The 26695-nt window shown below is 35.3% G+C and overlaps 1 protein-coding gene across 15 annotated transcripts in view; it reads left to right on the top strand.

Moving 5' to 3' along the window:
• DMD (dystrophin) overlaps positions 1 to 26695 on the top strand; it is a 1145450-nt gene that overhangs the window by 573808 nt on the left and 544947 nt on the right. For all 15 annotated transcript variants that reach the window (XM_064407380.1, XM_064407383.1, XM_064407377.1 and 12 more), the window contains 2 exons: positions 691 to 885; positions 7315 to 7487. In XM_064407380.1, the coding sequence (XP_064263450.1) occupies positions 691 to 885; positions 7315 to 7487 (368 nt within the window). The remainder of the gene's footprint in view (positions 1 to 690; positions 886 to 7314; positions 7488 to 26695) is intronic.

The following is a 26695-nucleotide window of genomic DNA, read 5'->3' on the forward strand; positions in this document are numbered from 1 at the left end:
TACATTTGGTGTATGCATGTGCTTCCAGAATAGGATGTCTATTTCATATTTTTCCATATTAAAAAAAAAAAAAAAATACAAAAACACAAACATAAATTCATGAAGAGGTGTGTTCCTGAGCTTGCTTTTAGAGTTAAGAATGCATTAAAGACCATTCAAATCAGAAAAATCCAAATTATACTTGCTAGATTAAAGAACAAATTTTTAGTTGGAAGTATAGAGTTGGCATATTTGCTATATGTTGCATTTTATTTAAGGAATTCTGTATATTATGCAAGTCATTATTTTACTTGATACCTTGAAATTATTTATTATTTTAGACTTGGCGCCTGAAATTTCATTATGAAGGACAGATTTCTAGAGGTGTGGTGATATAAAATTAAAGGGCAAGCACTAAAATCTCAGTAACACCATAATCTCAGCATACTCTTGCATTTCCTCTCTGCATTTCTTTGGAGAGTAGAAGAAAAGCTTTCACACTCTTGCATGGATTAATTTCAGTACCCACCATTTCAAACACACAAGGAACATGAGTGATCTGTGTCAGAAACCTCAGATATTTCCTGCATTTGTCCTTGGAAATTACTTTTGATTTTTTTTGTTTCTGAGTTGTGAACTGGTAATGCATTGTTGTAATTTTGTCTGGTGTTAAGAAACTAAAGGAAGCATTCTGTTGTATATCTGTACTAGCAAACAGTTCGTGAAGATACAACTTTTGTGATGACTGAAACTAGGACTGTGGAAACCACTCATGTGCCTTCTACATACCTGGCAGAGATCCTTCACCTTCTGCAAGCCTTGTCTGAAGTGGAAGAGCGCCTTAATTCTCCTGTTCTGCAGGCTAAGGACTGTGAGGACCTCTTCAAACAAGAAGAGTGCCTCAAGGTAAGATGGAAAGATTTTCTTAGTAATTATTAGATTGCATCATTTTGGGTCTTCTCTGTATTGGCAGCCTGTGCTCATTCTGAGACATCTGTTTTAGAAGTTCTAAGCCTATCTCTGTGATGTGTGCATATATGGTTGTTTGTATTTGGGGGCACACTGGGATAAAATATGAAAAATTCTCAAGTGTTCATTTATTTTCACCTGTTTAACCTGTATTTGGAGGACAAGAGTGTTACAGTATCTGCGTATTAAGTCCTTGAATGTGAGAGAAAGGATGGAGAGGCACAGTATATTTGAAGATAGAATTTGTGGTTAAAGGTTTGTTTGCATGTGGCTAATGGAAAAAAAAAATTCTTCACTGAGATGTTTTTTAAGCACTGGAACAGGCTGCCCAGGGAAGTGGCTGAGTTACCATCCCTAGAGGTATTTAGGAGATATGTAGATGTAGCACTTGGGGACATGGTTCAGTGATGGACTTGGAAGTTCTGGGTTAATGGCTGGACTCGATTTAGATGTTTTCCCATCTAAATCACAGAATATTCTGAGTTGAAAGGCATCCACAAGGGTCCTGTCCAACTCTAAAGCGAATGGCCCATGCAGGGACTGAACCCACAATCTTTATTAGCACCATGCTCTGATCAGCTGAGCTCATCTCCTTGTGGTGAAATGATTTTGTGATTGGTAAGTATAAGTACTTACTCAGTACCCTTCAAGACCCAATCTTTGCTGTTTTATTTTAGTGTATGACTTCTAAACTTCTTCCTATTGGCACAGGAACAAAACCAAGTAAAATTTAACTGTTGCATACCATGTTAGACCACAAAACCTTGAGGTCTTCTTGGGTCTGTACTCCATGCAATTTTTTCCCTTTAGTTAGCAAAACAGAGGATATTATCCAGTAAATAGATAATGTAGTTAAGAAAAAGCAAATTTAGTATTGTTAGCATGACTTTAAACATTACTATGTAGTTTCTTGAAAGGCTTGAAATATTACTGCCTGGTTTGCTCAATGCTTGCATCACTGAAATCCTTTGAAACTGGTGGAATTTTTCCAACACAGATTTGACATAAGAAGAGAATAAGATTAAAGTTGTAAGCCTAAGTAGATGAATGAGTTATCAGCTTTTGCAGAATAATGTTTGTGTGAAGAAAGCCTTGTAAAAAATTGTGCTCAAGTGGTGTATATAATTATAGCAATTCCAAATTGTCATCCAGCATGAAGAGAAGACTATATTTCCATTTTTCTGTGATTATTTAGGAACAGGATTTTTTTTTTAAAAAGAAGTAAATATTAGCCTAAAGAGGCTGGAATTTGCCTACAGTCAGCTATAAGAAAGAAGCTTAGAGGGAGAATCAGGGCAGTGTCTCTGGCTATATGCTTTGAATTTTCCTCTGTGGGAGCTCATTTATCTCTTTCCACGTCAGAGGATATGTAACAAAACACATCCATATGCTGCTGTTAGCTTCTGTAAGATCACATCTGTTTATAATTCTTATACATTCATTTTAGGCATTTGTGTGCACACACAAATATTCTTATCAGCTTGTGAAAATTAGGATGTTTTCAGTTTCTTAGCAAGGCAGTAGAGTTGGGTAGTGAAGCACAACAATGGAGAGTGGGATCAAAGGAAGCATGGAACTGGCGATAGGATGTCAATCAGTAGATGTCAAATACCAGTAGGCTGTTTCTTTTAGCACTTCTGATTTAGTACCAGTAAATTAAAGTCAGTTTGAGTACTGAAGCACAAAACATTGTTGTCATTGACAACAAAGAATTGTCATTCTTCATTGTAAACAATCTCTTCTGTACAAAAAGCAAACAAACAAAAAGCAAACAAAAAAAAAAAAAAAACAAACAAAAAGCAAATCATATACTATGTAAATCATGGCTAATAAGTGCCTACTTGATCCTTGTTGATGAACTTCTGTTCACAAAAAGATTGGATGGAGAAACAGAGATTGGAGAAACCTCTGGAAGTTTACTGGGAAATTGCTTCCTTTTAGCTCTTCTTAATGCTTTACGTTTGGGCTAGGATCATCTGATTTATATCCTTAAGTAATCTGTTGTTCACCCACATACATTTGGTATTATTGGAGTTGACACCAACTTTAATAATATTGATTACTGAGGTTACAAGTAAGTACTACCATAGGTTTAATTTAACTGAACTATTAAATTGTTATGAGATGCATTTGCGGGCAGAGTTCCATCTTCCTCCAAAATAAATCTCTTTAGAAGAGGCAAATGGGTCTTGCACATTCGTGGGCTTTTGGAAGGGTATAGGTTTGATCTGAGCCTGCTTAATGAATATTTATTTCCAGGGAAAAGCATCCATCATTGTCATTATCCTGCAGTAAAAATAGAAAAGTAGTGCATAAATTGTTCAGCAGCTGGTTGGGAAAGGTTTGAAATTAAATTGTCGTTGATTTTTTTTCTCTGACAGATTTGCATGAATCAAATTACAGAACTGTCATGAATAGCTCTGTGTTTTAAAACTGAGCTTTTGATTATTTTTTTTCACTCCCATTCAGAAAGAATCCATTTTAATTAATCCGTGAAAGGAAAAATAAGTTTATTTACAAGAATCAGTGGTAACAGCTTTGAACATTTCCTCCAGAGTAAATATGTTTAGTAAGACTTAAACATGATTGCTCATTACCAAATAGGCTAAATATTGAATACAAATAAAAAATTGCTAATATCAATTGTCAGACCACTGACTTTTTATATCAAAGTCATGTGAAATAGTAAAATATGAGGTTTTGCAGCAAAAATCTGGTAGCTTTTAACATTTACTAAACTGTAATACTTTAATGAGCACATTTAGTGTATCTGCTGAAACCAGCTCATAGGAATGTTTTTCTCTTCATTTTAAGCTTTAGGGAGTGGAAAAGTCAGATAGAGAAACCAAGTCTCATTACTTTATCTCAAAAAGTGAGCATTGCAATGTTTTCAATGTTTTCATCACCCCATTAAAAGCTCTTTCAAGTATTATGGCATACAGTACCTCATCTTTTCTTTATTACTGTGCTGACAGTACTTTACAAATAATTTAAATATTACAGTTCTGTCAAAGATGAAACTCGAGTTGATTGTACAGAAAATTGTGGTTCATAGATTGATGGATTAGCAAAGTTGGCCTGATATACTCTCAAAAGAGGACAGCTGTTGTTATAAGCACAGACATTATTTCTGTCTGCTACTGATGATGTTTATATTGATGGAGTTCACAATCTTTGAGCTACCTGTGTAGAATTCATTGTGATTACAATGGGTTCAATTGCATGCAAATGTGTAGGGTTAAAATGCTATCAGATTTTAGCCAATTATCCTTCCTTGCAACTGATGTTTCAAATGTTTTCTAAAAGTTAAATCACTGTAAAAATTTGTATTTGTTCTACTTAGTATGGTTATGATGTTCATACTAAGACAAAGTTTTCCTGTGTAATGTTTATCTCATGCAAGCTGCTTGACTTGTTCAAGCTTCACATTATTTAGTGGGAAATGTATACACTGCAATAAATATACTGGTTAACCAGATAATAAAACTAAGCCATATTTTGCTAACACATAGGAGAAGTGTTTCAAAATGAAACAGTATACCAATTTTCAACAATTTCTAACCAATTGTTGAAAAGTTGTTAGTAGAATTTTTAAGGACCACTATCATAGACATGGCATAGTTATGCCTATTCATTACTTAATTCTACTAACTTTGAATTCAAAACTTATTTCCTGAAGTTACTTGCATTATGTAATTTTATGGGAAATCTGCAGTAACATGTGTAGATTTTAGTGTCTCTTTTTATTATAATTTTTTTAAATATTCGTAATTTTGGCAAGAACATCTTATTGTAGAATATGATTATACACTTAGCTGTCATATTTTTAATGATGTCATAGTTTTATTATGGAAAGCCATCTGGCTCTGAGGAAGATATTTCTTATATATCTAAGATAAATATATATCATGCATAATCTCTTTAACAATTATGTTTCTAGTTCATCTTCTGTATTTCCCATATGGATTTTATTTAGTTCATTGAAAATTGGGTTGGTTTCCCTGCTGTTTTTTAAATGTAGATATTTTAATGCTCTGATTCATCTTTTTTCTTCTTTTTTCCTTTGATAATCCTTCATCTACTGACAGATAGGGCAGTTTTCTACTGTTTCGTATTTCAGAATATAGGAATTCATTGGACGCATCACATGTCCAGGATTCTGGCAGCAAGAATCCCCTTTTAAAATGGTTTATGAAGTCAGTCATATCTATACTAGATATTGTAACTCATAATTCCATACAGATTTTTAAGCTGTAATTAATTTGTGGAATTTTTCCAGCCATCCATGATTACCAGCAACTGTGCTGTTACTGAGTTTCATGTTAGTACAAAAAGCATTAAATATTGTAACAAATCTGCTGTACATATAATTATAAATCATCATTCTACAAACTTTTGGAATATCAAAAAATGTATTTTAATTTTACACATTGGAATATATATTTGATGTGCACTAAGTGATTCTTATCAAGAATAATCACATAATGTGAAATTCAGAGTGATTTTCTACTGCAGCTCAATAAAAACCAATTAACCATAACTTAGAGCTGAGTGTGCTCACATGCACTCTACAAATAGATCTGTCAGTAACACTGTGCTTGGTGACAGATTTGTACACAAATAGCCAAGGAACTGAATTTTTACAGGAAGTTGTCTTTCTCTGGCAGATAAAGACAAATTCCAGGTTGTGAGAATGAACTGGGGCTTGAGTCTCTAGAACTCGGATTTCTCTTTTAAGAGCAATGAGATGGATCAGTCCCTAAAGGCTACTGTCACTTCAGCTGCTAATGATTCTCTGTTATCCTTTTTTTCTAAAAAATTAGCTTTGTTTGCTTCTGTTAACCATGTTACAAAATCTCCCAGGGCATTGTTGATAACTGTTTGCAGATCATTTTCTTCAACATGAAAGATAGATGGGGAATATGTTTGAGATACATGAGTATATTTGTACACATATATATACCTGGTTTCTCTTTCTTTTTTTTTTTTTTTTCTCATGGACATTCTTTACAGCACATCAGCTGTATCATCTTGTTCTTTCTGTAGCAGCTCTGGTTTAAACAAAAGGAAAATTCTGACTTAGAAATTCAATACCTTTTTCATAGACCACTAATTTAAAACATTAAGAGATATTTCACTTAGCTTCTGAAGTGCTTAGATACATTTCATCTGTTTTTAATAGCTAGAAAATTGATCTACTTGTTTGAAAAAGCCTAAAATATAAATATATACAGTCACATATATTAATGTTCATTTGGTTACTTAAACATGTTGAACACAATTGCCTTCTTGTGTGGCTCAGATGAACTGATATTCAGACCTCCTTGAAAAGAGGACCACTTCACTCACGTGCTTAAGTATGTTCTCGCAGCTTATAACATTTCAATTACATTTTCTCCTGTTCTTTAAATGAGCAATTTTTTAGTCAGGGATGAGGTTTTGTGAAGATGCTGCCTCCTTTATATTAATGGGATATAATCTTGTAATATTTAGAGGCATTTTATGTTTTTATTATCTGATATTTCTTATATTCAGATTAGTAACATTTAATATCTGAATTATCCATGCCCTGACTGTGTAAAACAAAGATGTAAGTAGACCTGAGTAAGTAACACAGAGTGTGAGACATTTTTCTGGGAAAGTCAAATGAGGTTTGTTGAGTAATGACACAGACCAAGCCAGCTTTCCCTCCACATGATAGATTGCTGACAAGGAGGAAACATGTTCCTTATTGTGACTCATTCCAGAGACAAGACATCTACCATTCTCTTTTGATTTATAAATATTCATTTAGTCTGATAAATGTACGTCACATTTCTCAAGACCTAAAAATTCAAATTATTATTCATATGGAGGATGTTATAGAATGTACTCCCACCCCCCACCAAACAGCATATTATAGTGCTAGATCTCTAGGAACCCAGGGAACCCAAAGTATTTTTTTTTTGGTTTTGCAGGGTGGTTTTCTAAGCAATTATTGCAATGCATTGCCTTCACATTTACATAAGGACTTCAAGTCTTATATTTTACAAAATAATAAATGCAGTATAATAACTTTAATTAATTAAAAAATTACAACAAATTTTGGCGGGTCAGGAAATGTACTGACATATGGACATGCAGAACCTTTGAGTCAATAGCACTTTGTTTCCCCTCCAACCATCAGCTTCCTCAGATCTATTTCATTCAGTCTTCAAAGAAAGGATGGACATTCAATTATTGTATTAGGTTATTGGAAAATTACTCCTATTATAATTGTTATGGTTTAATTAGAATTTTGTACCAATTTCTCTTTTTTATGTACAATTATTTGTTATTTATAAAAACAATGCTTTGTTTTTATTTTTTAAAATCTTGATATTACAGAGCATTAAGGATAGCCTGGGGAGACTGCAAGGTCATGTAGAAATTATTAACAAGAAGAAGACATCGGCTTTGAAAAATGTTACACCAAAGGAAGCTGCAAATATACAAGAAAAGCTGACTCAACTTAATTTTGAATGGGAGAAAGTTAACAAGATGTACAGGGACCGACAGGCGTAAGTGACTTTTAAAACTTACTCTTGCTGATGGCTTTCTTCAGTATTTGGCCTATTGTTGATTGATTTTTTTCTTATTTTTGTCACAAACAATACTTTCTTCTAACTAAACATAGAATGTCTATATAGAATTTTAATTTAATTTGTGAACAGTTTTGTAAAACTGAAAATATGAAAATATTTGGACCAGCTATCACTTACATTGACCCATTGGACTAATAATGATAAATTGCTATGATTCATGGGCTATACCTTTTTTCCAGCATGTGTACTTAAGAGTTAGCAAATAACTTTGCCTTAGATTGAAAAGTCATAGTTTCAAGCATTTATTGAATTACCACAGAAAAGTCCTTGGCAATTCTTCTGAGAATGAACAACATTAATCTGATGATGAAAATCATTTTGTGTATATCAGTAGTTCAATTGAAACTTTGCATTCATAGGAATTCTACAAAATTTGCTCTTTGGTCAATGCTGAAAACTTGACATTAAAAGTTTTGTTTGATATGCCACCTCAAAAAACAATAGATTGATATTTGATAGAATATCACTTTTTGCACTATATATGTGTTTTGAAATTTCGAAATATTTATCTAAGAAAATGTTTAAAAAATTATCATTATTATACAAAAATTAGCTTTATGTGCAAATTATTGCATTAATGATAGAGTGAGACATGATTCCAAATGTGTAAGCAGTTAGTGGAAGAAAAAAAATGCTTCATGTGGGTTTAGCCTCTACTGACTTGACTCTACAATCCAATCCTTGGTAACTTCTATGTTTTCTTTGTTTAGAAATATTGGTAAACAGCTGTCACTTTGCACATTCCTACAGACATTATTTCCACTGTCAACCAGTCACTAGCTTTGATTTTAGATTGCTGGAGAGAGAAGATATTAAAGCTTAAAAAATAATAATCAGAGAGATAAATAGTAAAAAATCTAAGTCAGTAATATTTGTGTCATCTCTGCTCTGTCTCAACATTTAAAGTGTAAGAAACTGAGACAGATTTATAATCTGGCAAAGTTTACAAATTATTCTTCTTTGCTTTTTGTTGTGTTGGTTTTGTTTTTTTCAAATAGCAAGTCCTGTTCTGGTGTGGTAAGAAAATTCCTTCTAAGTCATGATACCATGTGCAAAAATGAAGGATAAGTGAAAGATTGAAGAAAATCTGCTCTCACAGATACTAAGACCAAGAGATGTTTGGTGTCGAGCTTTTCCCAGACTGGCTTTGCCCAAAGTCGTACTGGTTTACTACACCAATCTCTGAGAAACCTTTGGAATCCCCTCATATGCATTTTCTGCTGCTGGTGCATAGCAAGGAGAGCAATTTAGTTAGTTGAAAGCTTGGACTATGATCACTGACACTCAATTATTTGTTATTTAGGCTGCAGCGGTATTTAGCAAGCAGAAGTCTTGTGAGGTAAAATGAATTAGTGTTTGTCATGTATTTTGAGGTCATCAGATAAAGGCAGTAGAGAACTGTAAAGTGTGATTGCAGTCCAGCTGACCTTTGCCTGGGGCACTTACACTCTTTCAGTATGATGGACAGCAACTCAAGGTGATGATAACTGTGCCTATTGATTCACACACCTTTCTTTTTCTTTTTAATATTTTGTGTTTGGTGTCAGCCTTAAAGAGATTTTGTTTGAACTCTAGATGGCCCCTAAAGCTTCTGCTGTTCTTTGAGGCGCATTTGGACTGCACACAAATCCAAGGGATGAGGTGGAGGAAGAAAAGATGGCCTTTAGCGTTTTACTTCCAGCAGTTTGTGTCTGTAAGGGGTGAAAGTATCAGTGTAGCTCTGCCCTGGAGACATGGATGAAGCTGTGTTTAGGAGATATGCTATTGATGATGATGCTAAAGGACAGGTTTGGAATTATTATTGGAGCTGTCTTGCTTTCAAGGGAGCGTATCTAAGTGAATGTGAATATTCCATGTTTGAAAGGTCCCAGGAAGAAATATACTGGAATGATGTTCATATTTGAATAGTGGTTTTATGAAATCAAAGGCTTGTAATAACATGGAAATTATTATTTTAATAAATGAAAAGTCAACTATCACCAGGACAGATGGAAGAACAAAGCAACTTTCCTTACTACTGTAGTTACTAGCATAGAGTTTACTCTAAATCTTATAGAAGCCATTAAAAACCTTCATTTTGCATTTTTTGTGTGAAATTGATTTCCTAGAAGTCCTGATTCATATGAAGATACTTTGTAATTAACTCTAGAGTGAGTTCCTTTTAATTAGAAATCAAAATAGATTTTCAGTTTGTTTTATAGCAGAGCCTGCAGCAGTTTGACAGAAATACACAATGAATGGTGAGCACTCAAATAGCTTTACAAGTGCAGTTCTTCTACAAGTTTTAAAAACCTTATTTCTCACTGTTACTTTAGCATGTTTCCTGTATTTAAATAAGAGTTAATATTGTACTTAGTGTAATATAGCAGACAATATTTCTCTGGGGAAAAAAAACCAAGAAAATGCTATGGTCATCCTAGAGTACCCTTCCAGTGGCTTTAGAAACCTAGAACAAATGCAAATTTTTATTCTTTCACAACACAGTTAACCACTAATCTTCACTAATTTTTTAAGTCAAACCTGTATCTAAGCATGGTTCTTTGATAGGAGTGACTTTCTTTTCTGTTCCAGTTAATTTAGAACATGGTAACTCATTGTGTTCCCAACAGATAAATCGGAGTGACATCATCTCACACCAAGTAGAATTTGTTTCCTTGGTTTCAGTTTTATGAGTGCAAAACAAACTCCAGGAAACAGCAGTGGCGTGATTTGTCTTTTGTGAGCTAAAGAGCAATTGATGATTTAATTTATAACTTCAACCTTTGCTTGATACTAAATTTTTATGTTATCTTTCCAACAGTTGTATTAAGATAATAGAATCTGAATTTTGAAAGGTAAGGTTTCAGTGCCAGTAAGAATAACCACTCAGATGTCATAATTTTTCCTTTGTACCAGAATTTCACAACAGTCTTTCTTCTTTCCAGCAGTCTTAAATACTGGGTTTTTTTGGTATTAATAATGATTATTTAGGAAGTGACACTAACACCAGGTCCCTATATACCAATTAAATGAAAACATATAATTTTTTTTAATGAGAACATATAATTTTGGGGGAAAAAAAAACACAATAGAAGATAGACTTTTAAATTACTGTCTTATATAACTTTTTATCCTATCAACATGCCACTTGTTTGTCTTTTCAGGATATTGTCTTCCCATGATATTTATGCCTAAGTTTTTCTTCTGTAGACAAATGCTCCCTAAAATTAAGGGAGCACTGAAACTGTCAGAAATCACAAATGAAATGCAACAAAGTTTTCCAGAATAGATGTTAATTTAAATATTTCTTTAGGAATTGCAGATAAGAATGTTAAAAAAAAAAAAAAAAAACCAAAACCCAAGACACACAAATTTAAAAAAATACTCAAATGAATACAATTCAAAAGCAAAATACTAAATTGCCAGGCAACAAATTTTTGCCTTTTTCATGTTCTATTTAAGAATTATCTTCCAGGGCCTACATTGCTGACTATAGTAATGCGCATCTAATTAATCTCAAATCCACGAAAAATTAAATGTTGTGAGAGAATGTGGAGAAGTTGATACCAGATATCTTTAGAAAGTGCTTCTTGATAATTCTGAAAAGCAGAAAAAAATGATATGCCAGTCTTTTATCAGAAAAGATAGCAAATTCATAATAACGATAATAAAATATATATTGAGGCTGCATAAAATTCACAGACAACTAGCAATTTTTGTAGTAATGAGAGTAAACCTAAAAAAATAGTCAATATATTTGTACTAAAAATTAATTTCATTTTTGGATAACAGTATAACTGTCAAGTTTTTCTGAATAGTGTTTATTATATATATATATATATTTATATATATATTTATTTTTACATATTATTTTATTATATATTGATTTATATAATTTTTATTTTAATTTTTTATTAAATTTTTTTATTAAATTAGCTGCTGATTAGCCTGGTAAGGGTGAAGGAAAAACATTTATTGTGCATAAAGAATTGATTTATTGTCAGAGAAATAATATTTCTAAGACCACATAGTAGCAGATGTCATAATCCCTTACTGATATATTTTGTTGAGTTGAGATCTAATCCAATCCATGGATCTAGATATTAGAAAAAAGAAATTAAATACATTAATTTTTCAAATATAAATAACCTGTCTAGGTTCTGAATTACTGCAGAATCAGCAAGCCTTGAGGACATTTGTGTCTATGGGCTCTGAATCAGATCCAGCTTCTGTGCTGTTCTTGCTTAGTAGAAATGATAGAGATACAGTATTAAGAAATCTGCATTCAGCCCAAATAATGATTAAGAGTAAAGTTATCTTTTCATAGGATGAGATATTTTCTTGGAGGAGTATCTATAAGCAACTGACAAGTGCAAACCTAGATGTTAGAATACTGAGAAAATTATTTTATTGAATATAGATTTTCAGAAACTTTTAGGTATCTCAACCCTTCTTTCATAGCCTCAAGCTCTTACTTCAGCGTGGTCCAACTCTCTCATTCATCCCATGCCAATCTTGTACAAACTTCTCATTAACATTCCACTAAAAAAAACATGCTTTGGTCTCAATCCCTTTTGTGACTGTTCATTTTACAACTATTTAGCCTTGCAAAAAATCCAAAGTGAAACCAGAAGGTAAAAGGAGCACATCTAGAACTTTTAAGAAAATGGTTTTGTAGCCTTGATGGCCATATCTGTCTTAAGGAACATCAAAATAGAATTATTGCAAGTGATTCTTTAATTTTAATTAAATATACTAGGGAGCTATTTAGGCTATTCATGTTTTCCTTCCCAGAGTTTCTCATTTGTGGATTTCCAATTTCCATCTAAGGCACTAACAATGCTCTGTAAATGTTAAGTCATTTACATTATGAGTCATGTGGCCTACCTTTAGCTGTCCAAGTTTTAGTTACCTGTTTTACAGTACTTGCCTGTGCTCTTTCTCAATACAATCCTGCCAGGCAATCCTTTCCCAGGTAACTGCTGCACTATATACAGTGAGTCTCTGACTCTTCAGGGAGAACAGACAAGATAAGACTAGAGACATTACTTTTGGATAGATAAAATTAGGGGAGATTAATCTTGAGCTAGAAAGTATAACAAAACAATGCAGTTTAATTTATATCTAAATGTGTTGTTATATATCTCTTTCACTAAACCCAGTCAGCATTTTTTTGTACTTGCTTTAACTCTGACAAAGTGAATAACAAAAATGAATGTTAGCTGGCTTTGTTTCAGTATTGGGAGAAAAGCAACTAGTGGAAAGCATAGGTGTATTAAGAGAAAGTGAGAAATAGTAGCAGTTCTCTTCTGAAAAAATGTCTGCTCACATATTTCTGTTGAGGTTGTAAGTCTTGTTATTAGAATTACCCTTGCCTCAGGATTCAAGGTGAAAGTGAAAACCAGAACAGATTAGTTCATCCACAATGAGAGAAGAAAATTATTTCCTTTCTAATGTTAATCTCAAAATAGTTGCCGTGCCTTAGTTACATGCAGAGTAGGTTTTTTTTCCTTGCTTTCTTTCACAGTGACTCAAGTTGTTCATTTAGATTTTGAAAAGGGCAGCTTATAATGCTTGACTCTTACAGCCAACATCAGTTGTTAATTTATTTCCATTCCCTGCTTACTGTACAAAAATGCTCTTCATAGCAGTTGCTATATAATCAAATTCTTGCACAAATTTGCCACTTGATTTGCCCCTGTAATATTGCACTATCAAGTTAATTTATTGGTAAGTTTCATTGGTTACTTAATTGCTAGCAAATAAGTATAAAATTATGCATAACAAGCAGGTGTAATATAACATATAAATGTTTTATTATGGACAATCTAGATAGTGCTTTCTTTCAATGTTTATAATGTAAAGAAACCCAAAATATATATAAATATTTGTGTGGCCTAGTTTATAACTAAAAAGATTAAATTGGTAGCAAGGCTGGAAAATATTTTTACCTTATATATGGCCATTAAAATGTCTCTTTTCATGGGGCACTATATATAAGATCATCTTCTAAATTGAACTGCTATAAGTGAAATCTAAAATTATTTGTTAAATTTTAATAGCAAATTTGAGGCAGGATAAGAAATAACACTGCAGCTTTTGGGAAAAGAGCTATGTTTATTAAATCACTGTCATAGTGTAATTAAAGAGTTTAAAACAAGAAAATGTTATGGGAATTGAAGGTGCCTGTATTATAAAATGAGGTGAAAATAATTCAGAAATTCTTGTAATTAGTAGAGAAGATAATCTTGCATGTGTTTGTGCTGTGAAAGTGTTTCAGCTGAAAAAGAATCTTGTATGTTTTAAAATCTCCAACCCTCAAGGCTGACAATTAGCATAACTTAGCATAACTTTACTGTAAAATGCTCAGTGACAAAACTGCACCACATTCATACAGGAATTATTGTAGAGCCTTTTTCTGCTGTACAAACAAAGATTTTCACTGAAATGTCTGGGAAATGTTATGGCTTAGTCATGAATATGTGGGCTGTAGAACTATGGGTATGCAAATATGTATGAAGAGAATTGCAGGCAGAAGCAAATAGACTCTGAGCCATCTGGATATGAACTGTCTTGGCCCTTCAAGTCAGATAAACAAAAAAATATGACATTGTGGGCAGTGTCATGAGCTATGAGACACAGCTGGAATGAAGGGTATGCTTGCTTTAGGGACAGTGCTGTGTTAGTGCATCTCTGTAACTTCCCAGATAGTCCTGATTTATAGCCAACCATCTGAAAGCACAGGCAGAGCTGCATCCATCCATGTAGGTATAGCTTAAGAGAACTGCAGGATATCCTCAGGTCCAAAACTTTATTTGCAGTGACTTCTATTACCTTCTGTAAGTGTTGACAAATAAGGTATACTTTCACTGTTGGTACTGAATCACTGCATTGCGCTGTGCCAGAATTTTTTAGCTGGATGAATATTTAGCTGGGTCAGCTGTGCACTGGGTGAAGGATGAGGTTGCAGGAACTGCCATTAGGTCCAATGCATATTGGATGTACTAAGATGAGCTCCTTTGCAGAATTCCCTTGAAGCTTTTTAAGGAATTGCTGCTCTCTAGTTGCCATGGTGCAGTGTACACCTCCCTGCAAGTACCTCCCGGGAAAGCATTTTTGGCAGTAGAGGGAGCCTAGTCATTTAACATCTGTAGCTAAAGTCAGAAGTTACAGTTTTCTGTTTTGTGCAGTTTACATCACTGTTGTTTCTCAGCTCTCAGTACATCTTGTTGCTATCATCTAATAAATATAATTTTCTCTTGCTTCCTCCAAGGCAGTTTAAAAGGAGCTTTTTTCTTTTATTATATTTATTACATAAACCACTATATGCCAAAGAGACAAAGAAGACACACATTAAGTTTGGAGTAGAAAGCAGCAAGTTTTGTGAACTATTGTAGACCTTGGTACTAATAGTTTTGAGATTACAAGGTTCAATCTGGTGACCTTCAGTAATACAGTGGGGGTGGTCACCTTTGAAATTTTCTTTTCTTTATGGGCAAGTCAGTGTTTGAGGTGATTTTGGTGAAAGCTAGTTAATATTTCTGATGTGATCCAAACTGTTACGGCAATGGAACTGACAAAACCATTTACTTTGTCTAATTCTTACAGCACTAGGTACACTGCATATTAATGGAGTAGTTTCTGCTCCCTAAAATTTTGACCCCTGAGATTAATTTAGCTTTTTATTTATTTATTTTTATTTGTCTATGTAGCTATGAATATTATTTACGATACGAAAAAGGTTTCCTTCTTAACTTTAAGCAGAGTATTGCAGGGATGTTTTGTAAAAGTAGGCAAAACACCTGTTTCCTATTTACTGTTATTTTGGGGGGACTGTGGCATCCCATCCTTAACAGGAAGGGAGCACCCTAGATTTACAGATGCTATTTTCAAAAAGGAACAATAAAATTCATATGGAATATAAATACTTACAAAGTTTTATTACTAAATTATACAACTGATGGAAATTGGTATATGTGTTACAGTTTACAACAACACTTTAGTTACAACTAAACAATGGATTTTTACTAAGGGGTCAGGTGAAAGAAGAGAGAGAGAAATTTAAGAGAGGGAGAGAGAGACAGAGAAAAAAAGAGAGAAAGGGCCGCAGGGATCCAGCTGATGGGGCAAGCACCACCCAGGCTTTGTGGAGGCACCTTTTTAAAACTAAGTTCTCCCCACCCTGTAGCTGAGTTTCTTGCTTTCTATGCAAATTAGTTATCATCTTCAGTTTGTTCTTCTAGACCTCTCTGAAAATAGGTCAGAGAGTTCGTGGGGGATTTTAGGAGTCTTGATCAGGGAATAAAGACTACTGGGCTGGCCTTTGGCCAACAGTCCATGCCCTCTCCTTGATCTCATTCCTGTACTTGCCCTGTACTCTGCTGTTCTTAGCTCTGGGAGCCAGAACAAGGACAATTGTCCCATGAAAGTACTGCCCTACCTCTGCATGGCTCCTTCTTCAGCCACATGCTGTTCTTTCTCACAGTGTGCTCTCACCAACAACCCTTGGTTGGCCCGGGCCTTCTGGCTATTAGAGTTTGAGCATGCTTAACCACTTATCTTCTGGGCTTCTGCAGGGCACTGGGCCATAAAGACATTGTAAGTAGTTGTTTCCAATGTTATATTATTTGTTTCTTCCTAGAATATATAGTTTCTTCTATCTTAGACTTTCATTATTTCATCTGATTGGTAATTTTAAGTGTCTAGTTGCTTTTCTAGTAAAAGAGAGATTAATTCTTAGCGTAAGGTAGAAAATTTTCTTCCAGCAGTTACACTAAAATAAAATGAGTGACAATTATTTTGCTGTGCTCCTATATCATTAAGGCCGATATCACTCAGGAAAATTGGGTTTAGTAATAACTCCATTAAGACCTTGAGGCAATTCTCTATCTATTAGGGCTACACAAGTTTAACACTGTAAGATTGTATAGCCTCAGTTCTAGTCAGATTATCTGATTTGCTCTTTCTGTCCACAAGTCTTGTATGACAGTAAGAAAATTAAAAATAGGTGTGTGCCAAGATTGAAAAACAATAAAACAAAAAACTCAGATAAAATTCTTATAGAATACAGAGCATACCTAAACTTTGCATCTGTGAATGCATTAGCTGGACAGCTGGAATACAGCTGCCAATCAACACGGAATTCAGGGACCCTCTGCTTGTCTTTTTGGAGTGTTAAAACAAGTAAAATGTTATTTCTTCTCTCCAGCAACCAATTTTTTAAAATCCTATAACAGCACAATTACCTCTGAGACTTCCTTCTCAGATTTGGCTGAAATTGGCTGAAAGGCTAGAAAATTTATTCTTGGAAATTAATGATGGACAACATAATCACCAAAGTTCATTTCCTTAGGTTTTATTTGCTTAGCCTGTTAGTCATAAAAAATTCACTAGAATCCCTTTTAGCAATTTTGTGTGATTACACCTTGCTGCCATATCTTCCCTTTTTCCTGAGATGTGTGACATCTAGCTATGGTGACTTAGAGTGTTTTCATTTCCTTAATTAGTGACATAGAATCACAGAATAATTCCAGTAATAATTCAGGGACCCTCCCAGTCTAGCATTCTGCATAAGACATAGTCAACACTACTAGACCAGCTTACTTTAGCCAGAAAAGTCTTACAGACCTTCAACAACAGGTTGAAGGCAACCTGTTCCACAGCTTGACTGTCCTCATGGTGCAATTTTTCCTTGTATCTGGTCTAAACTTCTCATTTGCTTTTATGCCTGTTGTCTTTCATCGCCACACTATGCACCCTCTGAAGAGCCTGACTGAAGCTCTTCAAAGACCTCCTCACAGAGCAATGGCTCCAGCCCCATGGTTTCATGGTGTTGTCCTGCTGAAGTCACTCCAGTTCATTAAGATCCTGTTTTGACCAGTGAAAAACTGGACACTGTGTTCTAGATGTGGCCCAATGAGACCTGAGTGAGGAAGGATAGTCTTTTCTCTCCATCTTCTGGCTGTGCTGCTAGCAACACAGCCCAGGATATACTTGGTTGTTTTGGGTAACAAGGCACACTGCTGGCTCATGTCCCACTTGCTGCCCACAGTACCCCAGATCCTTTTTTGCAAAGCCACTTCCCAGCCAATCAATTTCCAAACTATATTCTTGCAAGGGGTTCTTCCTTCACAGGTGCTGGACTTTGCATTTTTTTGATTAATACAATGGGGCTTCTGCTGGCTCAGCCCTGTCTAGCTCCCTCTGAATGGCAGCTCTGTGACTAAGCATGTTGACTTTTCCAGCTCTTTTTTAATGCTGATGGGGGATGGAGGACTTTAGAACAACCCTCTTGGGGTTGTTAGCAGATGAAAAACTAGATATGAGCAGTCAACAAGCACTTGCAGCCCAGAAAGCCAATGGTATCTTGGGCTGTAAAGCCTTTGCTGTTTCAGTGTCCTGGAGTGCAGCCTGGTTGGGGGAAAAGACTTGTAGGGTTTGAGTTCTGTGACATAATTCTCAACTTGCCCTTATCTACTTCTAGGACTTCACCTTCTTCAATCATGTCTGTAAGAACAAAGGGCAGGGGGATCCTGCTGGTCCTTCTACTTTTTTATAGATTCATTAGATTTTTCAGACTTTATGCACTTTTATTCTTTTAGAACTCTGATATCATACTCATGAAGAAAATGCATAATGCTTGTTTGAGTGGTAGGGGGTACTTCATCTGGTGGAAAATCCTGCAAAGAAATCAGGACCTTCTGATATAAGTATTCTCCTTTTGAGATATCTAAAGCCTCATGCATTCATCAGTAAGATTTCCTGTGGTCTCTCTCTAGAATCTGCTTGATATAGTTCTCTGGAATATGTTAATAATCAGAGGTTATTGTTCTGTGGTCCTGTGGTGTCTGTCCATCTTATCTAAGAAAGGACTTGGATTTCTTGAACTTCTAAAGATTTAAAAAGTTTCAGAAAAGCAAGCATCTGCTTCTCAACAAACCAGAAATTATGGATATAATTTCTAACTGTGCGGATTCTCAGAACTGTCTTCTAAGTCATATACTTCATCATTTTACTCACAGTGTTTCTTTCAAATATTCAAACTCTTCTTTATTGTCAGTTCTAGTTAATAAAATTCTGAAAGTGGTAGTGTTTGATTTTCTTTTATCACTACCAAACAGAGAGCTTCCTTCCACCACTTTTGTTAGCTATTATTGTAAAGTGCTGTGTCTTTCTGCAAAACTGTTTTTCCTGGCCATAAATTTGCCTTCCTAAGTATAAAATGTTGCTATAGGTTGAACATTTATCTTTGTGTGTGTAGTTGAATGCATGTATGAAAGTGCTTTTAGCTGCTCCATTCTAATATTGCTGTCAGGTTGAGAGACATTGAAGTTGTATTTGGAACCATTTTGATAAAGGGGGTAAAGGAAAGAAAGGGTAAAGAAACTTAATCTTTATAAGGCTTTATGGTCCAGATTTTATTGACCGATGCAGCACTTTATTCTGCAGAACCAGAAGTTAAGTGGTTTTAGGTAAAAACACTTATATGCATCGCTCCTCACTGCCATAAAGTTTAGCTTTCTAAACCAAGTTATTCTCAAGGTATAGGGCTTTAGAGCACTTATCTTCCTGGGCAAAAGGAGGCCTTTAACTGGTGTGCCAGGCACATTATTCCTTTAGTTCAGTTCAGAACTTGACACTGATGTTTAATACCAACATAAGAAAGGAGTTGGCTTGTGCTACTTCCTTGCCACGAGGGGGAGAATTTTCTTTTTCCTTGTTCACTTTTATCTTCTGCACTGATCAGAACTACCTGAACTGAATTTTTGCCTTGTGTTCTCATAATATTATTATGGGTGGGATACTCACACATGCACAGAAATTCATGCATGTGTGAGATCCTATGAGTTTGTCAGTATGTATCTCATTATAGTAATATCTTTTGAGAAAGAAATCACATAGACTAAAAAGTGATATGGTAATGTGAAATCGAATTTTCTACAAAAAAAAAAGAGAAAGTACACTGAAGAAAAAAATAGGCTATCAATATTTGTATGTTTTGTCTGTTAGCATAGTTAAAGAAAAGCAAAGTAGAAGGAAAATGTAACTGAGAATATTCTAGATATTCTTTAAATACAATAATTTGTAGCATATATTTCCCACAGTATAAATAAATGCCCCTGTTTATATTCTCAGAGAAAAGAAAAATGCAACAATATAAGCTCAGTTTCAATAGCTGTTTAGAAGCAAGCACATTTTAAAGGATTTTGATTCCTAGAATTCATCTATTTAGTATTTATTCAGTAGCTTTCTCAGATTTCATCCATCATCTCAGAATTGTATGCCAAAATCTAGGCTTCTGTAAAGTTTTTAACATGATAAAATTGTCACTTTGATTTTTAAAAGGGATCTCTGAAAATAGGGTGCTGACAAAAATAGTAAATCTCAGCTCCCAGAACCATCATTGTGTTCTAAAGCAGTAAAAGGTCAGAACTTGTTCACTCAGGAAAATTAATAGTTTAGGGATGTAATAGTCTGAAAAAATGTTTAACTATTAATCTTTTGCTTAAAATGTTTGGCTTAGTTTAATTTTTAATCTTTTGCAGAAATATCTATTAACATGATTCAGTGTTTAATATAGACTGCCTGTATTATTATAGCATATAAAATGCAGTAATTGTGATTGCTTTCCATGTAGAACAAAAAATAATTAGTGAAATTAATTTGCAAGTTTCACTACATAACAGAATTTTCTAAAAATCATCAGGACATTTGTTGACTATTTTCATTTTTCAAAGCTAGACTCTGCCCTTTTGTAATGTCATGCATATTATGTCTTCTTTAATGATAGACATTCTGCAATTAGAGCTTGAATTTGTGGAATTGTGGGGCCACTCAAGACACATTGCTTTGCCCTGATCCATGAAATTCTCTCTGGCAGATGTGTTTTCTGGCTGTGCAAAAGATACTTCTACTCAGATGTCATATGGTTAATGAAAAGAAATCATGAGCAGTAATAGAAACCGTCTTATGTATTAAATAGTTCCTAATTCCATATCTAATCCTATTCACCTCTTATTGAGTTTCCTTAACAAATCTGGCTAAATCAACTCAAAACACCCTAAAAAATTATATTATTGTCAGTTCACAAATAAGACAAGAAGAGCTGTGATATTCAGCTGCTTTTTAAAGGATAGATACAAATATTCTAATTTGCCAAGAAGTGAACCTTAAATTCCAACCTAACACTCTACCCACAAGAACACTTCCCTCAAGTGCCACCTTTATGGACATAAGGAGGGACTGAAGTGAGAAGCTGTATCAGATGTTAGAAATAACAAAGTGTTTGGAAAATATTTGTCCTTTTTTGTGCGATTTTTTTCCTGTTTTTTCTCCTTTGACTCCCTGCCTTCTCTCCCTTGAGCCCTGCACCCATGGGGCTGGGGTGGCCTGGTGGCTTTGCCATGTTCCCAGTGCTGTGCAGGACTGGCTAACAGGAAAAGTGCTTTTTCCAGCATCTTTTTACCTTCCCGTCAGGATACAAAATGCCCTCTGACTAGATGGAAACCAAGATGAAACGTAAATCTGGGGAATCACTGAGTTGTTCTTTTCCACTCAGGTTCACAGGCCTTCATGTAACACAAAAATATGGTACAGACACCTACTGTTACATGAATCTTTTTCTCTGAACTTTTTAAGGCTCTTCCATAATTAGTGACTTATTTCTATTATCTCCTCTGTTTTCTGTGTAGAAATAGTGGGATTAAGAGTTTACCATTAAGGCTTTTATATAATGGAAAAAGTATTTCTGGCTTTCCTAAACAGATGAAAGACTGGCTAGCATCTTACAATGAATATTAATTTTAAAAGAAACTATGCTAATAAAATCAAATCAAGTCAATAATATAATTAAGCAAGAAAATTAAGTTAAAAGCCATAAAGTTCTAAAACACCCCAAGTTCAAATATTTTAATTATGATTGCTTTAAGCATTTTTCTTTTTTTTTTTTTTTCTTTTTCACTGCACACAACTGTGTGTCTTGTCTGTGTATATAGCATTTGACAATGTGGTAGATGAGGGAAAAATCAGAAGGCATAGAACTACTTAACAGAATAATGCTGCATTTTCATATTGTCAGGGTGATTAATGACAATCACTGTAGTTTGCCAGTAAAGGAAAAGGAGGAAATGTTGCTGCCTTTCTGAACTGATACTCTTTAGTAGACACTGTGGGAGACTGCAAGCCCAGAAATAAATTCCTCTAATAATCATTAATGTCTTTGTCCCTGCAGGGCACTGAACGGATCAACAATTCTCTTCACTCTCTTTAAACCCTCTGGCACAACAGCAATGCTGGTTCAACTGTGTTTCTTTTCTCCCATTTGGATGCACAATCCTTTGGTCAGTTCCCCAAATCTTCCTCCATCCTATAAAGTGCCATCATCTTCCACACACTGTAGCAGGAGAGAGTTTGTTTCCAAGGTGTCACCCACGAAACACGGTGATCCTAGCAAACACTGAGCTGTTCAGGATTGTGGTTTTGGCACCATTTCTCCAATCAGTTCTGAAAAGGCAGTTTGTAAACAATTGTAAACAATACCTGTGTACTCTCTTGCATTGTAAAAATGAGAGGGCAATTATCCACATGAGACAAAGAGAAGGGGATCTGTAGTTTGATGGCAAGTAAGTACAAAGTTTCTGTAACAATCTGTCTTCTGCCTTCTAATGCTGACTCTCTTATGGCACTGCAAGTCAGTCAGCTCTGCTGCTTTCAGTGGATTTGCACTACTATGGGAAAGGAAAAAATAAAAAAAGACCACTAGAACTCATGACTCTTGAAAGAGAAAGAAATCATTTTGCAACAAGGTTTTGTTTCAGCTTATGGTCCATGGAGCAATAGTGCACAAATATACAATCATATATGAAAACATTTATAGAAAGAGATTTAGCAGTCAGCTTTGAGTCTCCAAGTCACTTCCCACCTGGATTTACTGTTTTTATTAAACCTCTTTTTCACTTGTCATTTAATGCTATAGTCGATAGTAACAGAAGTTACAGATGCTTAGTTTTTAAAATCAAGTCCATGAAATTCAGTGCAAGCAAGATGTAGCATCTTACCTGGTGAAATAAAATAGGACCAAATCACAGCTGCTTTATCCTTTTTCTTCACCAACTCAAGTTATTTCAGTAATATTACTGTTAACTCAATACTCTAGTCATGATCCTCCAAAGAATCCTCTAAAATATTAGTATTCCTCTAAAGCAGGGAAGATAGTGACATCATAAAATAGTATGGAAGATCACAGCTACAGAATCTGAGCTGGGTAGCACCACAGGTCTTCTGGCCCTGGTACAGTGGAAGCCATGGAAGAGATAAACTCAAGGCAAGAAGAGAAGTGAAGACACCACTCTGACCACTCTGATGAGAGAGGATGCAACAAGGACATCACTGGTGCAAGGGAATGTAACAGGGACTTGATAACTGAAAAGATTGTGTTGCTAAGGGAACAGGGGCAAAGGGGTCTGAGTGGAACATTTTGCATGGAAGTTAGAGAGCTATAAATACTGGTGAATAGTGTAATAAACTGGTCTTGCTTGCATAGCATGGTCCATGTCCTCAATCACTGCAAATAGAGGGGTGGAATACATAGTATTGAGAGTAGCTGCTAGAAATGTTGAAACAGTAATGTAGAACATGCTTGCTATGATCTGAACATTGTAGAACATGTTAATACAGAGCAGAATTGATAAATCCGCCTTTATAGTCATTCAGGGAAACCTCATTGAGTTGCCTTTGAGCTCTCTGTGTACTTAGCAGGAAAATAGGTGAGACTGAAGCTGAGAATGGAATTCTTGATTCAGCTTGCTTTTTTGTGCTGGCATAACTGGGAGCTCTGGGAGTGTGCTATCTGTAGCCTTTCCAAGATTCTGATAGAGACAGAGGAAGAGCACACTTTTTGTGAAGACTACCACACAGTTGAATTCTCTGCTGTGTAGGCTTCTACAGTCTTGAATACGATATGTCCATGAATAGAGCAGGAGAAGGTTGTATTGGAAAGAAAATAAAAAGGTCTGTGAACAACTTGCAGTTTTCTAGGACTTATAATTATATCTAAGATTTTTATATTTTATAAATTTCCAACTTTGATTAAAGTGCAAGGGGTGATTATTCTCTACCTGAATTCTGAATTGTCTGGTCACTAAACAGTGAATTACAGAGCAGAGATTTAAAAAACCCCACAGATTTAACTCTCTAAAATTTTAGCTCTCTTATTTGTAACTTCCAAACAATACTGTCTTTCACAAGACAGCGAGACAGCTGTCATTCTGTTTCTCTATTTTAATTTTCTTTTTTTTTTTTAAATACTTTCATTTTTATCACCTATGCAAATCCTGGGATGCAATCAGGGTTCCTCGCCAGTTGGGCTAAATGACAGCAGGTTGCTTGCTTAGCACTTCCAAAGGGTGCCAAGCTAAGATGTTCCAAATTCCTTACCTGCTTGCAGAGAAGGAATAACAATAGGTAATGGGGATAACTTTGTTTGCACTGCCTTGGTCCTAAGTAAAGAGAAGAATTAGTAAATAATGCACCTCCATCATGAATGCATTGGGTTTTTTTATATATTTAGTGTTTCTAAAACTGCCTGGCAGTATTCTTTCTGCTGCTGTCAGCAGTGTTTGTAAAGGAGACTTTCTGTGCAAATTCAGCAAATCATCTAGTGAGCTAAACCTCACCTCCAGGTTAATGACTGCTCAACCTAGCCCTGTGTTTGCAAAAGGAGAGAGGGAGTGTACCTTCACATTCTCCAAACAAACAGATGAGAATGAGGACCTAGTGACTCTTTTCAGACTCCTGAAATCAGCAGCTGTGATATGGAGCTGAGTGGCCTATCTCAGCTTACACTTGGCACTCAGGAACTCTTCATCCCCTACAACAGAAATCTATTGATCTCTTGTTTCTTATTTGTGAAATTGGTAGTGCCACTATTTGATAGTGACATCCTTTTGGGTTTATGGACTTACAGCAGTGAGGTTGACTAACACAATATACTCCTGTGGACAACATGCTCAGTGGACTTTATGATGACAGTAGTAGAATCATAGAATATTGAATCCAGCTCCTGACCTTGTGCTAGATACACCAAGAATCACAAGAGCATTGTCCAAATACTTCTAGAAGTCTGTCAGTCTTGACACTGTGACCACTTTCCCTTGGGAGCCTGCTGCAATGGTCAGCCACCCTCTGGGTGAAAAACCTTTTCCTGATATCCAACCTAAACAACTTTCCCAAATCTTCATCTGCTACCCCGTTATAAACCTCTGGCCCAGCTGGCTTCCTGGTGAATGGTGGAAGCTATAGCCACCAGCTGCTGCAGATGACTTCTTTTTTGTGTAAGAAAAGGTGTAAGGCTGTGCAGTGCATGTACACCCTGGAAGGGACCCAGCACCCAGCCAGGTCAGCCTTGACAGTGCTAAACAGGTTTAATCTTGCACTCCATCCGCACAAATCTTTTACAGTTAGGCTTGGTATAGTACTGTTTGAGTAAAGAAAGATTGATTACTACCCCAGAGTGGCACAGAGATTCTGAGCAGGAAGCCTGAATTTTAGTCCTGAGCTTTTACTGCATCGTTTTCTCTCAGTAGTAGAAAGCACAAGAAATCTTGGCTACAGTGATGTGATAATCCTTGAATTTTCCCTAGTCAGCATTTTTGTATTTGAAGTATCCTTTGAAATGTAAATTATGCACTGAAGTCATCAGTGTGTACCAGGCAGAGTGAAAAATTGAAATAAAGCCTTTATATACATATGTATACAGACAAGTATAGATTTATGTACATTGCACATACACAGTTAAACTTCTCTGTGGATGTGGCTGTTAAATTGCTATTAAAAAAAAGTATTTGAAGTAACATAGAAGATGAAAAGAAGATTTTACTTCTGACAATGAAGAATCTAACAATTAGGATTAAATATAATTTTAAGGGATTCTCATTTTAATACCCTTGATATTATAAGTAATACAAATGGTGTGTTGTGTATGATTTCCACTAATGTGCAGCTCCTTCTGTCATCCAGTTTTCTACTGAGACATATTTATAGTAAGTAGAATAAATTAATTACAGAACCTTGTAATACAAGAATGTAATTCCATCTAGTAAAAACCCCTGAAGTGGAACCTTAAGATGTTTGCCATGTAAGGGAAGCAAAGCATAGGTAAGTAGACTTTGCTGATATGTCAAAGCTTTTCCCTAGGGGTAATGTCCAAAAATAGGAAAGATTGTTTTATTCTTCAACAGCTTGTTTTACTGGGCTTTTTTTGGCTAGTACAGAAAGGAGTAGGATTCCTTCTACCTTTCACCTCCTTCTTTTTCTTTTGTGTGCATATGTCTCCAAATGAGCAACAAGCTTTCTTCCATGCTAATTTCAAGCAATTTAAACACCTGTTTGGCTATTGATTTTTAAGTATGCAGAGCCCTAAATTTTTATTTTCAAACATATTTTTAAAAAAATCTCAATCTAATTATTTGACCTTGTACTGTTAAAGGAACAACAAAAGTACAATTCTGAAAAATATAAGGAAGGTCTTGGTGTGAGTGCAGTATTTTTATCTGTGTTTACAGAGCACAATGTGCTTAGTCAGCTATTTCTTTCTTCTACAGTTGAGCACCACTTTCATAATATTTTCAGTCCATTCTGTATTGCAGGCGCCCTGCTAAGAGCAGTATACTTCTTAGCCAGTGCTGGAATGTTCCTGTGACAGTCACCAGATTCACCTGGGACTGAACAAGACATAATCAGGGCCCAGAGAACTAAAAAAATACTTTACCATGGCTTGATTGAAAACAACTGCTCTTCCCTAGTTAAACAACTTAGCATGTCTTTTCCCACAGCAATTTGGGAGAAATTAGTTGAATGAGAAGGCTGTATCGATCCCCAGGAGCTGGCAGAGGACTGAGAGCCTTTTTTAAACTGCTCTAGGGATTTTCTTTTTGGAGAAATCAAGCTGGCTGTCATCCTGTAAATGGAACTGTATAGCCCTCCTGCTTTCAGAAAGGGGAAGTTGCTTAAGCTTAAAGAGCTTCTTTGCTGTCATTACTTTGTCCTCCAGGGACTATTGCTTTGTGTTTCCTAGTTACAGGAGGAAGAGGATAAAGTGTCTGTGGAGAACCAATTGCAGAAGTATCCATTGCAGTTAGCTTGTTACT

The sequence above is a fragment of the Passer domesticus genome, chromosome 2 (genome assembly GCF_036417665.1).
Source record: "Passer domesticus isolate bPasDom1 chromosome 2, bPasDom1.hap1, whole genome shotgun sequence".
Classification (NCBI taxonomy): Eukaryota; Metazoa; Chordata; class Aves; order Passeriformes; family Passeridae; genus Passer; species Passer domesticus.